This window comes from Archocentrus centrarchus, chromosome 2, assembly GCF_007364275.1.
Source record: "Archocentrus centrarchus isolate MPI-CPG fArcCen1 chromosome 2, fArcCen1, whole genome shotgun sequence".
Taxonomy (NCBI): Eukaryota; Metazoa; Chordata; class Actinopteri; order Cichliformes; family Cichlidae; genus Archocentrus; species Archocentrus centrarchus.
In genome coordinates this window covers 4,971,725-4,990,287 of record NC_044347.1, presented here as the reverse complement: position 1 = coordinate 4,990,287, position 18,563 = coordinate 4,971,725, and the positions used below count along the sequence as shown (strand labels likewise).

At 41.6% G+C, this 18,563-nt stretch overlaps 1 protein-coding gene across 1 annotated transcript; it reads left to right on the top strand.

Moving 5' to 3' along the window:
- Window positions 1–223: 223 nt before the first annotated feature.
- On the top strand, window positions 224–18,138 carry LOC115796231 (NLR family CARD domain-containing protein 3-like). The gene is made up of 10 exons (XM_030752535.1): window positions 224–312; window positions 397–501; window positions 5,408–5,486; window positions 5,643–5,859; window positions 6,121–7,948; window positions 8,024–8,197; window positions 8,940–9,113; window positions 14,283–14,438; window positions 17,390–17,436; window positions 17,612–18,138. The coding sequence occupies exons 1-10, from the start codon at window positions 224–226 to the stop codon at window positions 18,136–18,138; spliced, it is 3,396 nt and encodes a 1,131-aa protein (XP_030608395.1).
- Window positions 18,139–18,563: the final 425 nt, after the last annotated feature.

Sequence of the window (18,563 nt, the reverse complement as noted above, 5' to 3'; positions counted from 1 at the left end):
TGAGGTCTTAGCGAGTTGAAAGTGCTACATGAGCACCAGTCCTGACAATGAATACAGCAGCTGATGCCAGCTTCCTGTGTCTTACACCATAGTCTGAGATGAAGCAGATGATATTTGGACAGCACACATGATGAAAGGAGGATTTCAGTTGATGTGACCATGAATGATGTGTGTTTCCTCTGCAGGTGAAGGTAGAAAGTGTGTGTGAGCTGAATTCAGCAGCATGGATCAGTGTGAGGACAGAGAGGAGGGAGTCCCTCCCTCTAAAACCACTCTGTGTGGGGAACATGAGAGCCAGACCAAAGCTCAGAGGTGAGATGACCATCTCTAACTGTCCATGACTCTTCTCCATGTCACAGCTCAGCACTCACATCACTGCTGCATCATTATTCACAGGAACCAACCTGAACCTGAACCTGAACCCAGCTGTGTGTCCATAAAGAGCGACCGGTCAAAAGACGTTCCTCGTGATTTCAAACAAAAATGGTCCTTTGGTAAAATGTGAGTTGTTATGTATTAATTGTATAAAATATGTATTTTAAGGTTATATAACAATTTTTGATCTTCTATCAGAATCCATCAGAGACCAGATATTCCAGCAACAGAATCTGAACATGAATGCAGCTGTTTGTCCTTCAAGAGCAATGATTCAAAGGAAGCTGGCATTCATTTCAAAGATCAAGAATATTGTGATGTAAGGTAAGGTGAAGTAGCCTAACTGTTGAGACAAAAAGCAAGTAATTAATTTGTGGCTTTGATAGTTTTGAGTCTCTTTCATTTTCCCTAAGCGGTGAACAGTATCAATCACATCAGGTAGCTGTTGTTTCCCTTCTGGAAAAATGGCTTGCAGATCCTGATGGTTTCTTTCTTCACATCTTCTTTGGAGACAGTCTCTGCTACTCCATAAAGCTTCATCTTCCAATGTCTGGAGTACCGCTCTGCATCAATGATCCTTTTCTCTAACTCAAGGAGGGTAGCCCCATCTTTTGTTGCCTTATTTTCAATTGTGTCGACCCTTTTCTTCATATCTTTAACTTCCTCAAATGCAAAGTCAATAGATTTTTGAGCCCCTTGATTTTTAGCGCGTTGTCGCTGACCATCTTTTCTACGGTGTCAAAACGGGATTTGATTAGCTTGGACAGAGTTTTAATTATGTCGGAACTGTTGCTGCTTTTCTCCTCACCTTGTACAATGAGGGCTTTTTTGTGGGCTGGTTCTTTATAAGGGGTCCCTTCTGGCAAGACAGTTAGCGGAGGGAAGTCTTCTTTGTTCGGGAATGTCAGGTCTGCAGCATCAGCCATCATGGAGTAGTCGTGTCCTGCAGAAGTCAGGCTGTTTCTGGAGGTAGCAGGCGGGTTTTTGCTCTCCTTAGAGAATCTTTTCCTGTCTCGAGAAAACAGTTGTGCCGTCAAATATGGTTGGGTTTCTGATAAGAGCAACATTAATAAATGTGTAGCGTTTAGTGAATCTAGCAAGTTTGGCGCAACAGGTTGAAAAGGAGCATCTGCTCAAGCCGCCATCTTGGTCCCACCCCGCATAACTAAGTAACGCGCTACTGACATCACTGCTCCTGATCTGCACTCCAGTCAGGTAGGTGGCAGTAATACAGCTGTAATCTGGTTTGTCAACCACTATTAAACCCACAAAAAAGAAGAAGACAGCAACGGAGAACTGTGATGCAGGTGAAACGCTCCACTTACAGGGAGACACTGGACCGCTGCAGAGTTTGAACAAAGCATGGAAGGATTTTATGATCAAATTATTTGAGTTACTCGAGGAATTGTTGCAGCCCTAATTGTAAGGCTAACAGAGAGACAGACCATCCTTCACACTCATATACACACCTTTGGCCAGTTGATAATGACAGTTAACCTAACCCCATACGAGATTTTTATGACTCTTCATGTCAGAGCTGAATTTAATTTTCAATTACATATTAATTATATAGTGGCAGATCACAACAAACAGTCTCCTCAAGGCACTTTAATTGTAAGGATCCTACATTAATTACATGAAAAAAAAAACCAACAGTCAAAACGACCCCCTATGAGCAGCACTTGGTGACAGTGGGAAGGAAAAACTCCCTTTAACAGGAAGAAACCTCCAGCAGAACCAGGCTCAGGGAGGGGGGGTCATCTGCTGTGAGGGGAGAGAGACAGGACAAAAGACATGCTGTGGAAGAGAGCCAGAGATTATTAATAATTAATGATTAAATGCAGAGTGGGGTAGAAACAGAGTAAAAAGAGGTGAATGAAAAGAAAACTCAGTGCATTATGTGAACCCCCCAGCAGACTAGGCCTATAGCAGCTTAACTAAGGGAGGGTTCAGGGTCACCTGATCCAGCCCTAACTATAAGCTTTATCATAAAGGAAAGTTTTAAGCCTAATCTTAAAAATAGAGAGGGTGTCTGTCTCCTGAATCCAAGCTGGGAGCTGGTTCCACAGAAGAGGGGCCTGAAAGCTGAAGGCTCTGCCTCCCATTCTACTCTTAAGTATCCTAGGAACCACAAGTAAGCCAGCAGTCTGAGAGCGAAGTGCTCTGTTGGGGTGATATGGTACTATGAGGTCTTTGAGATAAGATGGTGCCTGATTATTCAAGACCTTGTATGTGAGGAGAAGAATTTTAAATTCTATTCTAGATTTAACAGGGAGCCAATGAAGAGAAGCCAATATGGGAGAAATCTGCTCTCTCTTTCTCCCGGTCATAAACACTCTTCTTCTCCCTCTAGGCTTCCACTTTCCTCCCATACATGTTGGAACATTAACTTGGAACATACAAATAGATGCTGAAAAAAATACATACATTTTCCTGGCAGTAAGTATATTTTCTAGTTAATAGGAACTCAACAATCTTACCATAGAGTCAGAAAACCAGTTTTATTTCCAGAAGGTCCTCATAATTCAGACATGAGAGCTTTGATGTGGATAATGTGTTAGTTTAAAAATGGTCTGTTTATGTGATGAGTCATTATGGAGACGCATACAGGCGAACTCTTTCTGTGCTTTGAAAATTGGTGATAATCAGCAGGCAAAGAGCAGTCCCGGTGAAGTCCAACACCAACTGGGAAAGGGTCTTACTTATTGCCAGCTATGGGGACAAAGCTCTTACTGACACTTGTATAACCAAATAGCCTGTACTCCTGAAGCACCTCTCAGAGGACCCCCCCGGGAAATGTAGTTAAATGTCTTCTCCAATTTAACTAAACACATGTGGACTGGATAAGCAAATTCCTCTCAAGCACCCTCAAGTACCTCGAGAGGATAAAGAGTTGGTTCTCATAAGCCATTTTCCAGCCTCAAATCTAAAAGGGACCTTTAAAATCAGAACCCCTCAAATTTTGACAGTCCTCCTTCGGGAGATAAGCAATTTCACAGTAAGTGACTTGCTTAAACGTCACTTCTGAAGACACATTAATACAGTAGACTCACTCTTGTTCTTATGGACTCATTGTTTTTCATCTTGTTTTGCTTTTAATTTTATGTCTAAAGCCTTTCAAAAGTCTTACTTTTAATTTTGATTCTCTTGGTTTTATCCTTCTTCGTCATGTACCGTATTTTTCGGACTATACGTCGCTCCGGAGTATAGGTCGCACCAGCCAAAAAATGCATAATAAAGAAGAAAAAAACATATATAAGTCGCACTGGACTATAAGTCGCACTTTTTTGGGGGGGGGGTTATTTGATAGAATCCGAGACCCAGAGCAGAAATTCCATCTTAAAAGGCAATTTAAAATAATAATGGATTAAAGAACAGGGCTAAGACGGTTACGCCTACGTTATGCTAACGTAATTCAGCTACATGACGTACAACGAACAGAGTACGTGTTCGGTATGTTAACGTAACATTAAGTTATTCAGATAACCATAGCATAAAGAACATACTAACAAGTTAACCAAACCATCAATCCATTGAATTCTTCATCCTCGGTGTCACTTCTAAACAACTCCGTACACTCCATAGGTAGACAAAGCGCCGCTTCCTCTTCTGTCATCAGCTGCAGTTCCAATTATTCCAGCCTTTCTGAATCCCAACAGGATGGTTTGGTTGTCACTGAAGCCCATGTTTTCTTGATCCATCCAATGACTTCCAGGAAAGTTGGGTGGCGCACTCTCCCAGTTGCCGTTAAGCTGTGCTCTCCATCCATCATCCACTGCGCCCACAAGTTACGCAAGACTGCCTTAAAGCTCCGGTTCACGGAGATGTCAAGTGGCTGGAGTATTTTGGTTCATGTGTTATAAATTTCACATATAAGTCGCTCCGGAGTACAGGTCGCACCCCCAGCCAAACTATGAAAAAAAGTGCGACTTATACTCTGGAAAATACGGTACTGCTGTGGCAGGCAGGCTGAGGACCCCAATGCAGCAACACCCGAGGTGAAAGACTGAATTTTAACTTAGGCTTTATTTACAGGAGTCGAACATAAGAAGGGCTGGACGAGAGCCAGCGGCTCAAACATCAGCTCACTAAACTGGACTTAGCATGACCTAACTTGACATGAACAAAAGAATAAACATAAATCTTGAACCAGCAACACACAGCAGGAAACTAACAATGATGGTAACAGTGACGAGAATGCAGGGACATGACAAATGAACAAAGCAGACACTAGGACAGAGACGCAGGGGAGACAGGAACAACGGGAACTAGGAAACCAAACATAAGCAATGACTAATAACAAGACCGGAAACTAAGATAAATAATCCAAACCAAAAACAGAGAACATAACAGAACTTATTTAAAACAAAATCAAAAGAACTAAACACAAAATGGTGGGCACACGGCCCAGGATTATGACACTTCTATTGGTATTGATTATTTTGGAGCTTATGTTTCACATTTTTCTTGTTTCAACTGTGCCTTTTGGATCTTGTTTTCTGCACCCTTCTGTTTGAATTAATGTAATATAAAGCTGCTTTTAAAGTTGCTGAATATCTGGAGATGAGTTGCATCCACACTAACTGATGCTGAATCAGCAGCTCTGTTGGTTCCTGAGGTACTGGAAGCATGCAATTTTTCACTTGATCACGTTCACTAATGATGTATCGCATCTTGTATATTTATAAATACATGAACATTTGTTTATGTATTTCTTGTTTTGTTTGTTGTTATATTTGATCACATTATCATGATCAGATGTTTATATGTAGGGTGTGTGTCTTGTAGTGCTCTCTAGGTCTGATGAAGGGCCATTATGCCTGATCCATCATGTGAGGTGATCCTAACTAAAGTTGTTTAGGAGTTACTCCTGGTGTGTGGACTCTACTTCTTTTTCTCTGATTGTTTTAGTCCTACACCCAGTCCTTCAGTTTTCTATATCATGAGTTTATCTTTATTCAATTTTTTTCAAATTTGTCTCTGTGTTTGTCTCTCACATAATATGAGATAATTCTTTCTCATTCCTCCACAGAGTAGACTACAAGAACTCAGATGTTCCCAGTGGTCAGTTTCCCCAAAACTATAAAACACAGCTCCACACTATATTTAAGGTCTGTACATGTACAACACTTTTATATCTATTCCATTCAGTCACTGTCTTGCATCAGTTTGTAGACCAGTGACTTGTCAATGTGTCCAACATGGAATTGATGTTTGGCTTCCTGATTTTAGTCTGATTAGATTTTTCATGTGGTATTCTGCTCCAGCTGCTGGAAAACTACATCATCAATTTTGTGAAGAATGAGCTGAAGGAGATCCAGAAGGTTCTGGATCCAAATTATGCAGAATCCTTAGTGAGGCAGTGGAAGGATTGTGAGATTTTGAAGGGTGAAGAAAGAAGAAGTAGAGAGGCAGTTATGAATATCACACTGCACTTCCTGAGGAGAGGGAATCAGGAGAAGCTGGCTGACCATCTACAAAGCAGTAAGAAGAATTCTCTAAAGAGTTAAACTAGGGGTAGAACAACATGATGTAAGTTAATTTAGATATAGATATTTTTGAAACAGGTTATAGAAAAGCAAGAAGACTTTTTTTGTTTCTTTTCTTTTGTCTTCCTATCACATGACAACACAAACTTAACATAAAGAAGTTCCTGTGTGGTGCTAATGATAATTAAAATATGTCCTTATTTATTACTAATTCAATAATGATTTCATTGAGCTAATTTACTGTGTGTTCTTTCAGGAACACTTGCAGGAGTTGTTTATAAACTCAAATCTGCTCTGAAGAAGAAGTTCCAGTGTGTGTTTGAGGGCATCGCTAAAGCAGGAAACCCAACCCTTCTGAACCAGATCTACACAGAGCTTTACATCACAGAGGGAGGGACTGCAGAGGTCAATGAGGAACATGAGGTCAGACAGATTGAAACAGCATCCAGGAAACCAGACAGACCAGAAACAACAATCAGACAAGAAGACATCTTTAAAGGCTCACCTGGAAGAGATGAACCAATCAGAACAGTGCTGACAAAGGGAGTGGCTGGCATTGGGAAAACAGTCTTAACACAGAAGTTCACTCTGGACTGGGCTGAAGACAAAGCCAACCAGGACATCCAGTTCATGTTTCCATTCACTTTCAGAGAGCTGAATGTGCTGAAAGAGAAAAAGTTCAGCTTGGTGGAACTTGTTCATCACTTCTTTACTGAAACCAAAGAAGCAGGAATCTGCAGCTTTGAAGACTTCCAGGTTGTGTTCATCTTTGATGGTCTGGATGAGTGTCGACTTCCTCTGGACTTCCACAACACTGAGATCCTGACTGATGTTACAGAGTCCACCTCAGTGGATGTGCTGCTGACAAACCTCATCAGGGGGAACCTGCTTCCCTCTGCTCACCTCTGGATAACCACACGACCTGCAGCAGCCAATCAGATTCCCTCTGAGTGTGTTGACGTGGTGACAGAGGTCAGAGGGTTCACTGACCCACAGAAGGAGGAGTACTTCAGGAAGAGATTCAGAGATGAGGAGCAGGCCAGCAGGATCATCTCCCACATCAAGACATCACGAAGCCTCCACATCATGTGCCACATCCCAGTCTTCTGCTGGATCACTGCTACAGTTCTGGAGGATGTGCTGAAAACCAGAGAGAGAGGAGAGCTGCCCAAGACTCTGACTGAGATGTACATCCACTTCCTGGTGGTTCAGGCCAAAGTGAAGAAGGTCAAGTATGATGGAGGAACTGAGACAGATCCACACTGGAGTCCAGAGAGCAGGAAGATGATTGAGTCTCTGGGAAAACTGGCTTTTGATCAGCTGCAGAAAGGAAACCTGATCTTCTATGAATCAGACCTGACAGAGTGTGGCATCGATATCAGAGCAGCCTCAGTGTACTCAGGAGTGTTCACACAGATCTTTAAAGAGGAGAGAGGGCTGTACCAGGACAAGGTGTTCTGCTTCATCCATCTGAGTGTTCAGGAGTTTCTGGCTGCTCTTCATGTCCATCTGACCTTCATCAACTCTGGAGTCAATCTGCTGGAAGAACAACAATCAACCTCGCAGACAGAGCAACACTTCTACCAGAGTGCTGTGAACAAGGCCTTACAGAGTCCAAATGGACACCTGGACTTGTTCCTCCGCTTCCTCCTGGGTCTTTCACTGAAGACCAATCAAACTCTATTACAAGGCCTACTGGCACAAACAAGACAGAGGCTATATACCAGCCATACTCTCCTACAATGCCTCCTTCCTCTGAAGGAAAGGAGCTCACAGACCAATCAGGAAACAGTCCAGTACATCAAGAAGAAGCTCAATGAGAATCTCTCTGTAGAGAAAAGCATCAACCTGTTCCACTGTCTGAATGAACTGAATGATCGTTCTCTAGTGGAGGAGATCCAACAGTCCCTGAGTTCAGGAAGTCTCTCCACAGATCAAGTGTCTCCTGCTCAGTGGTCAGCTCTGATCTTCATCTTACTGTCATCAGAAGAAGATCTAGATAAGTTTGACCTGAAGAAATACTCTGCTTCAGAGGAGGCTCTGCTGAGGCTGCTGCCAGTGGTCAAAGCCTCCAATAAAGCTCTGTAAGCAATCACAAAGTTTTCATGATCTTTTTCAAGGAAACAAACCCCTCATACTTGTGTCATTTCTCTCTTCAGGCTCAGTAACTCTAACCTGTCAGAGAGAAGCTGTGAAGCTCTGTCCACCATTCTCAGAGTAGAGGGCTGTGAGCTGAGAGCTCTAGACCTGAGTAACAATAATCTATGGGATTCAGGATTGGAGCTGCTGTTGGCTGGAGTGGCAGGTTCACACTGTAACCTAGAAGTGCTCATGTAAGAGCTTGATGTTTGTGATGTGAGCTCCTTTTGACATCTACACTGCATGAAAAAAATCAGTCAACTTTTGTTTACAAACAAAAAATTACATAGATGTCCTCAACACAGTGTGCTGGCATGTACATTGGTATTTCCCTTATATTTATATTAATCACAGAAATGTAGTCTTCCCCTGAACATCAGATATCACTACTGAGGAAAAAAAAAACTCTTCATCAATGTAGGTATAGAAATAAAACAAGTCGAAACAGGAAGCAAAGAAATTTCCAAGATTTTTTCAGAAGTTTTCTTCAGAAAGGGACATCTTTTCAAACTGTTGCAGCATTTCCCTTTAAAGATCTGGACATATCTTAACTCCTGTACCGACATACAGTGAAATGGCGGTAAAGACCGACACTATCATACATCCATTGCTTTCATCCAGCCCCCACTAGCTGGGCAGTGCATCCCCCAGGTTACAAAAATTGAGCAGTACACAGCAGGCGAAAAGACACCAAATATGGTACACACCAGTATTTGCAAGACCATTTGCCAAGGGGACAACAGTAAGCATAAACTAAGTGTTAGAATGCCACACAAAACTTGATTTAAAAAATACTGCTGTTTACACTGTCTTAGCATGTGTTAGCATAATTGACTTTAACAAGCTCATTCATATAATTATTGCATTAGGTACGTTATTAATCTTTGTGTTTTACATTTAATTTAATGGTTTTCCTGTCAATTATTGTCTTCTCAGACTGAGTGGCTGTAACTTCTCAGAAAGAAGCTGTGTAATTGTCTCCTCAGTTCTCACTTCGCAGTGTTCTAGTCTGAGAGAGCTGGACCTGAGTAACAATGAACTGAAGGACTCTGGTGTGAAAGAGTTGTCTTCAGGACTGGAAAGTACACACTGGAAACTGGAAACATTGAGGTCAGGATTCTTTAAGTTTTTCAACTGATGATCACCTAAAATCAAACATGCAGTATCAAGGAGTGTTGTGAAGTGTCCAAATATGTTTGAGGATTTCCATTTACAGTACTGTGCAGAAGTCTAGAGCCATTCTTTATTTCATTGTATTAAATGGGAACTAGGTGAAACAACATATTAAAACATGCAAAAACAATCATGGAAATGCAGTATATTTAGGGCCTACACCAGTACAAACCATCTTTTGGTTTTTGATTTACTAAAGAGGCACAGTTTTGTGACTGAGAGGTATTTTTGCCTTATTGCACATGTATCTGCAGTAGGTTCTCAGGGTTGCGACTCATCAATGACTGCAAATTTCTTCATGTTTAACAACTGAAAAAAATCATTTATTTTGTGCCTGATATGATTTGTGAATGGAGTATTATCAGAGGTGGCAGAGGTGGATAGGAAAAATGGTCCTTGGGGCTGCATCTTGTAACTCCTCGTTATGAATGTATAAAGCCTTTATTTGGGTTCAGTAACTACTGATACATGGATGGGTCAGGATCTGGCAGTAAACATCGCTTTGTGTTCTTCTGCTTATTATACAGGTCATCTCACAGAGATTCCAGGTTTAAAACAGAGACCCCACACACAGTCATCCATCAGTGTTTAATAAAACAGTTCACCATCATCATAGTCTGTTCTGCATTATCATTGAAAGAACATTGTTCTATTACTCATGGCTGTTTATTTTTGACTCAATCTGCACTCCTCTTGGTAGATTACGTAAATCATTATTGAAATGAACTGCCTGCATCTTTGTATATGAATTAGACCCAGTGAGATAGTTCAAGGTCACAATTAAGTACTAACAGAATAATACAGCATAGTTTTTGCAAATGTGTTTCTGTGAAGATCTTGGGTCTGTGACCCATCACTTTTGGTTCTGGACTGATTCTTAGTTTACTGTAGTTTTGTTCCTTTTTACTGTTATTTCTGTTTTGTTTCTTTATTAGATTCTCAGGCAGTCATAGTTTAGGTATTTGAATATGTCATGGTGCATGGAAGCTGAAGGTGTTGAGTGTGTGGAGGTGAAGATCCAATTGCAGTACTCAGAGGCAGGCGGACAGAGATTAACAGAAAAGAAGCCTTTATTCTGGTTGCTAGCATAACAAAACTCACAAAGTCAGAGGAACAGAAACTAAGGTAAACCTGAACTGGGAAATATTGACTAGGGAACGCTGGAAACGAGAACAAACACTGCAACGATGAGACTCTGACCAGAGACAAGGGGAAGATTGAGAGACTACAGCAGGACAATCAGAAAACAGGCAACAAGTGGGGAGCACAGCTGAACATAATCACAAAATGAGACAAGGATGTAAACTTAACACAGAGCACAAGAGACGACTAAGTAAAACAGGAAATAAGTAAGCACGGGGACCGAGACGCAGACCTGTCACAAGACTGGGAATAAAACACATGAGACGACAAAATGACACAAGAATAAACCAGACATTAAAACAGATGTGAGGAAGACAAGAACAGGAACCAGGAATTTAATATAAATAACTATAACTAATAATACAGAAAATCATACAAAAAAACCACATCATAAGCAAACTTGGAAACGCAACAAAAACAGAACAGAATAACAGCTGAGCATTTTCAGCTTAAGTCCTGTTTCCAGAGTCCTGCATTTGGGTCCTGCTTTGTTCACCGCACAGCCAATACAATGCAGCCAATAACAGATTCTCTCCATAAGCATGATGTGTATAAGAAAAAACATTCATTCACCATCAGGTCTCGAGCTGTTACTGAACATGGATCCTAAGTGCAGGATTAGGACAGAAATGCACACTCTTAGGAAGGCAGATGTAAAATCGCAATCTACATTAATTTCAGGTGATGGAAAAAAAATTCTCAATCTTAACAGACTGGAAATACACAAGAATGACTAACTGACTCTCTGCCAAGGAACAGAGGGAAGACAGTATTATAAATAAACAGGGCTAGTGAGGAGAAGTGGACACAGCAGTGGAAAAGACACAGGCAAAGACAATCAAGATAATGAGACAGGGAAGAAAGTGAACTATCACAAGAAAACAGCAAATAAGCCAATGAATAAGTAGTAAGCATAGGGACAAAAAAATGAACAGCAAACACAATATAAACACGAGAGAAGAAAAGAAGAATGAAACCCCATAAAAGTTGCTGTCTGTGTGAGAAATAGTGAGCAGGTACTCACAGTTGTTTTCAGTGTGTACCAATCTGTATGTAGAAATGTGACTAAAGAGATGAATCACTGCAAAACGCTCTGCTCACTGTGAGAATGTCGTGGTCCTGGGTCTGTGACCCAGTGTTTTTGAGTTGTTGGACTTTTAATTTCATTTATTTTGTGTGATCTCAGGTTTGTTCAATGTTTTTTACTTTCTTCATATTTTCTTCAGTGTGTAAGGTTCTTACTAGTTCATTCTTGATTTATTTTAAGGTTTTTACAGTTTCAAGTGTTTCTTGTTAAGTATACTTGATTTGTTCTTAAGTTTCCAGTGGCCTTAGCGTTTACTTTTTCCTCTGTTTTCCCCTGAGTATATGCTCCCCCCCCCCCGTTGTGTCTTACCTCTTGTGTTATGCTCATTCATGTGTCTCTTACCTCAGTGTCTCTGTCTTCCTATGTGTTGTGAAGTTTGCATTCCCGACTCCATGTTCGGTGTGCCTGTTTTACTTTGTCAGTCTCTTGTGCTTTGCTTTTAGTTTATGTAGTTGTTTGTGTGACCAAAAATGTTGTTTCTCGGTAGCATGATGGTGTAGTTGAAGAAATCCTTCGCCAACAGTCTTAATGTATAACATAGAGTTTATTTACAAAAAAGACAATGTCAGAACCGATGCTTTGTAAAGCCATCGGGGGACAGGAGGCCCAATCTTCCTAACTCCACTAAACAACGGAGAAACAGAGATTATATAGTGTTGGCAACCCCCCACATTCCTAACTTCCATATATGGCTATGAAAACAGCTCCAAGCTCCTAACTTACAGCTAAACATATGGACAATTCCTTATATGGCAAGCCAGAGATCCTACAAGGACATACTATGCATTCTTTTGTGTGGGGGATGTTTACATCACATTTCCTCTCAAATGGCCTTGCACAACCCAGTAAAGACTTTAAGGAAAGAGAACACATATGCATACATAGAATTTTAGCATAGCAGTACAGACACTACATAAAGTATTTTCTGAAAAACCAGGTATAGCTTGTTTCCTGCATGAATGTGAGGTCATTCCTTTTTTAGAGAGAGCAACAAGAGGTTACACTCTCTCATACCATTTACTGATCAAAGCAGCCCTGAACTCAAGGCCATCATCCTAAAGGAGAAAACCTATACATAGATGCAGTTTAACACACAGTTTAACACAAAGATCGACCAGACACCACATTTACTTCCTTGTCTCATCTCCCATGATTTCAGTCACCTGTGAATCATTCACTCCGGCTTTCTCCTCACCCATCTTGTGAATTTATTGTCACAGTCTCCTTTTGTCTAGTGTCAGAGTCTCTGCATGCATCTCAGTCTACATTCTGTCATTCCTGTTTACGGTCCTGTGTTCCCTAGTTCCAGCATTTCCTAGTTGTCCCATTTTGTGTTTTCTGTAGTTTTCTGTCCTTGTACACTTTTGCATTCATGTCTTCAGCCTAAGGCTGGGTGATATATCAGTTTCAAAAAAAATATTGATATATTTTCATATGCGATATCAGATAGTTTATATCGATATAGTGTAGGTCGCGTTCCAATTATACTTATAGGTCCACCAGTTCGCCTTTCGCTTAGTTTGCCTCTGCACAGCTTCGCACTGCCCTGCCTCTCTCCACTTCACCCATTGGTCATGCAGGAAGCAACCACATGGCAGTGTTCCCAACTTAGTTGCTAGATTTAGTGGCTTTTCAGACCCTGCTGGCGACTAGTGACAAATTTAATTACTTTTTTTGGTGAGGTCGGAGAGTTTTGGAAACCTGAAATCCTCCGCTGTCGCAGTGTTTTGTGTACGCTGCATTGAGCAGCTGGGCCCGTTGCTCTGATACGTCAGCGTCATATGTCTGTGGATTTACTGAGATGCTAAAATCCTGCAGATGGAATTTTGTTCATTCAGTCTGTCACAGTGCTGAATGTACAGGAGTACGCACAGGAGGAAGTACTTTCCAATGAAGTAGATTTCACCAGACTGGCTTTGTAAAGTATAAGTCAGCCTTTTGCTGTTTTTGTTCTGTATCTTTTCTAGTTACATTATAATAGCACAGCTGTGAGTCTTCTTATAGAGGGAAAAAAAGCATAAATTCATTTGAGGACCATTACTATTTAAATATGCCAATAGTTTATTTTTGAGCAATTTCTCACGTACATCTACAGCTGAATGTTAATAAAAATGTCTGTGAGACATTTGGGACACGTAGCTTTGACTGAAGGGCCTTTTTGTTTATACCTTTTGGGAAGAAAATATATCGAGATATATATTGTATATCGCCATTTAGCTAAAAAATATTGAGATATTACTTTTGGTGCATATCGCTCAGCCCTACATCAGCCTCAATAAAAGGCTCACTTGTGACAAAAATACTAGGTTGACCGCTTGTAAAACAAGGATCCTTATATCCATTTTTCTTCTGGATTCTCCTCTTTATCTGTCTGATGCTCCCCAAATAAAGCAACACTTCTAGAACCAAATCTCACTGTGCCTCTTTAGTAAGAGTAACTTTTTAACACCAAAACAGAGTTTTGCTTTGGTGCAGTGTTAGTAAATCTGGTGCTAAGTCTTTTATGATTCACAATGTCAACATTTGCATGAAGGTAAGATACAAGAAAACATTCCACCTTAAAAGCAGTCTGTAGGTGCTGCTTTACAAATTAATAACTAAATCTCAACCAACCCTAACCATTTTTTAACAAATGCTGCTAGTAAAAAAGTCCCTGAAGGTACAATTTAAAACTGGTACTCTGTTAAATTGTTTATGTGTTAACACAACACTGGTTCATCCCTTGAGTTAAATGCCATTTTCATGCTTGAATGATTCATAAGTCAGTGTTAAGTGGGTTAACAAACATTCAGTCATTTAGTTATTTATGTATTTTTGTATTTATGTATTTTAAGTATTTTTTGGACACAGATCTTTCTATCATGTGGTGTCTGCAGGCTGTCAGGCTGTCTGATCACAGAAGAAGGTTGTAAGTCTCTGGTCTCAGCTTTTAGCTCCAACCCCTCCCATGTAAGAGAGTTGGACCTGAGCTACAACCATCCAGGAGAGGCAGGAGTGAAGCTGCTGGAGCACCTAAAACTGGAAACTCTCAGGTATGGATGGGTCTGTTGCAGCTACAGATGATATCTGCCAGATGATGGATGGATGGATGGATATGTCCCTTTGACCCTCTGGAGGTGGTATGTGTGTGTGTGTCTGTGTGTGTGTTCCTCAAACTTGGGTCTTCTACCAGAGGCCTTGACACAACTTGCCTTGGTCTTATTTTGTTTCCATTGCAATTGAGTACCATCTCAGTGTTGGTGGAGTCGATATAGCAACATGGGCAGTAGTCTCTTGATGGAATTTGTATGTGACTCAAAACACAACACAACAATGGATAAGATAGAGGCAAGCTAACGGTAGCAAATGCCACTATACTGTTTTCATCATGTGTAAGTCCCCCGTACAAAGTTTTAATGGATGAAGGTCATCATTGTTAAGTATTTGCTGTGTGCACGTTTCAGAAGGCTCTGTTGTTGCAAAACTACCACTACAAACCATCAATCTGGGAATTCAACCAAGCCTCCCAGCGGTTTACGAGTCTCCATTTTCTTGCTGTCAGGTTTTAAAAATGGCACGGTTGATTCTGGTGAAGGAGTCACTCTCATGATTCAGCTAGTGATGACACTCCCTGGGCAATAAGTGGCATGCTGTCCTTCGACGTTACATTTTTGGATCGCCTCAGATCGCTTGGAGTCCCGGCTGAGTGGGTACTAAAAAGTACCTGGTACCAAGTACTAATGGAAATGCCTACAAAACATGCTGAGCCAAGTCGAGCCATGCTGAGTAGGTACTAATGGAAATGCGGCATTAGCTGTTTCTAGGACTGCACTCTACTGGACAGAGACCTCTGATGTGGTGCCGGGAACCTGCTGGAGCCACTCGTCCAGTTTTGGGGTTACAGCTCCTAATGCTTCTATTACGACTGGATAAATTTCATACTTTACTTTCCACATCGGCTCCAGCTGTTCTTTCAGCTCTGATACTTTTCTATTTTTTTGTGTTCCTCTTTACTGATATTGTTGCCCACTGGGATTGCCACGTCTATGACAACAGTAGTCTTCTTTTCCTTCTCAGCCATTACTATTTCTGGATGGTTAACCAGCAGCTGCTTTCCTGCCTGGAACTCAAAGTCCTGCTGGGACTTAGCTCTGTTGTTCTCAACCATCTTTGGTGGTATCTCCTGTCAGGACTTGGGGACTTATAGTCCATATGTGGCAGATGTTCATGTACACTGTCACAGCCACTTGATTGTGCCTCTCAGTGTACTCAGTCCCAGCTTGCATCTTACAGGGGTTGGACAATGAGACTGAAACACCTGTCATTTTAGTGTGGGAGGTTTCATGGCTAAATTGGACCAGCCTGGTGGCCAATCTTCATCAATTGCACATTGCACCAGTAAGAGCAGAGTGTGAAGGTCCAATTAGCAGGGTAAGAGCACAGTTTTGCTCAAAATATTGCAATGCACACAACATTATGGGTGACATACCAGAGTTCAAAAGAGGACAAATTGTTGGTGCACGTCTTGCTGGTGCATCTGTGACCAAGACAGCAAGTCTCTGTGATGTATCAAGAGCCACGGTATCCAGGGTAATGTCAGCATACCACCAAGAAGGACGAACCACATCCAACAGGATTAACTGCGGACGCAAGAGGAAGCTGTCTGAAAGGGATGTTCGGGTGCTAACCCGGATTGTATCCAAAAAACATAAAACCACGGCTGCCCAAATCATGGAGAATTAAATGCGCACCTCAGCTCTCCTGTTTCCACCAAAACTGTCCATCGGGAGCTCCACAGGGTCAATATACATGGCCGGGCTGCTATAGCCAAACCTTTGGTCACTCGTGCCAATGACAAACGTCGGTTTCAATGGTGCAAGGAGCGGAAATCTTGGGCTGTGGACAATGTGAAACATGTATTGTTCTCTGATGAGTCCACCTTTACTGTTTTCCCCACATCCGAGAGAGTTACGGTGTGGAGAAGCCCCAAAGTAGCGTACCACCCAGACTGTTGCATGCCCAGAGTGAAGCATGGGGGTGGATCAGTGATGGTTTGGGCTGCCATATCATGGCATTCCCTTGGCCCAATACTTGTGCTAGATGGGCGCGTCACTGCCAAGGACTGCCAAACCATTCTGGAGGACCACGTGCATCCAGTGGTTTAAACATTGTATCCTGAAGGCGTGTATCAGGATGACAATGCACCAATACACACAGCGAGACTGGCGAAAGATTGGTTTGATGAACATGAAAGTGAAGTTGAACATCTCCCATGGCCTGCACAGTCACCAGATCTAAATATTATTGAGCCACTTTGGGGTGTTTTGGAGGACCAAGTCAGGAAACGTTTTCCTCCACCAGCATCACGTCATGACCTGGCCACTATCCTGCAAGAAGAATGGCTTAAAATCCCTCTGACCGCTGTGCAGGACTTGTATATGTCATTCTCAAGATGAATTGACGCTGTATTGGCCGCAAAAGGAGGCCCTACACCATACTAATAAATTACTGTGGTCTAAAACCAGGTGTTTCAGTTTCATTGTCCAACCCCTGTACATCCTGCTAGTATGTGGTTGATAGCCTCTGGGGCAATGTCTCCCAAGTTCTGTGGTTGTCATGTTCCCATAAGGCTGTTTGAGTAGAAGAAAATCCAAAACATTATTTTGATACTGTAATCTTAATCACTCAACACAATTATTTATTAACTTAAATATTATGTTATGGAGCTTAAAATATCTTTTTACAGGAGATATCCATCAACTTCTTAATCATATTATTAATATGATAATATAATCAAAATGATGATTTTGGTCCCATGAAACAGCCTTACTGGAACACGACCACCACAGGACAGGACTATAGAGAGATTTCCTTCAAGTGTATCAGTCCAAATGTTGGGGTGTTACTTTATCAGTGTCTAACAGTGTGTGTCTGAGAGCGATGTAACATCCATGTGTGCATGCTGAAAGAGACTAGGCTGCTCTGACCCCCCTCCTCCTTTCAGGGTGGAGCCTGCTGGAGTCCAATGGTTGAGACCAGGTCTGAGGAAGTGTAAGTGTGTTTTTAATGTGATTGATGAAAACAAAGCAGCACACATTCAACCATCTTCAAACTGTCACATCACTCATTCACATCTCTGATGTCAGGAGTCATCATCAAAGTGTCAATCAATGAACAGATGATGGATCAATAACTGCAGCTGGATTGTGTTTGTTCTCTCCATCAGATTCCTGTCAACTCACAATCGACACAAACACAGTGAACACAAACCTCAAACTGTCTGACAACAACAGGAAGGTGATGTGTGTGAAGGAGGTTCAGTCATATCCTGATCATCCAGACAGGTTTGATGGCTGGCCTCAGCTGCTGTGTAGAGATAGTCCAACTTATCGCTGTTACTGGGAGGTCGAGTGGAGAGGAAAGGTTTATATATCAGTGAGTTACAGAAGAATCAGCAAGAAAGGAAAATGTATTGACTGTGTGTTTGGAAAGAATAATAAGTCCTGGAGTCTGTTCTGCTCTGATGATGATGGTTACTCTGTTTGGCACAATAACCAGAAGACATCAATCTCCTCCTCCTCCTCTGTCTCTCACAGAGTAGCAGCATATGTGGACTGTCCTGCTGGCACTCTGTCCTTCTACAGAGTCTCCTCTGACACTCTGATCCACCTCCACACCTTCAACACCACATTCACTGAACCTCTTTATCCTGGATTTACAGTCTCACTGTCTTCCTCAGTGTCTCTGTGCTGAGTTTAGTGTAAAGAGTGTCCTCCTGTCAGAGAAACTCTGACTGTTGAACAGATAGTTCAGTCTGTACATGTCTGTCTCTTTCACTCACAAACACGTTTTCAGATTCATGGATTCAATCGGTTGATGTTTGAAACTGTTCTCAATGATTCCTTGTAAACTTCTTCCTCTTCAGGCCTTTAAAGATGGAAGCTGCCATTATTCCAGGATCCACATGTTGTTTTTCTGTCTTTTTCCACTCAAAGCTTCACAGTGAATATCAGGATGTTGTGTTTCTCTGAAGCTCAGTTCAGCTCAGATGATTCAGTTCATGTCAGCTGCAGTTAGTTTGCTGCAGATGAGACAAACTGTGATATCAGAGAGGAATCACTGAGCTGCACTGACCCAAAACATCAATTTACAAACTGCTCAGAGACGTTCACACATTA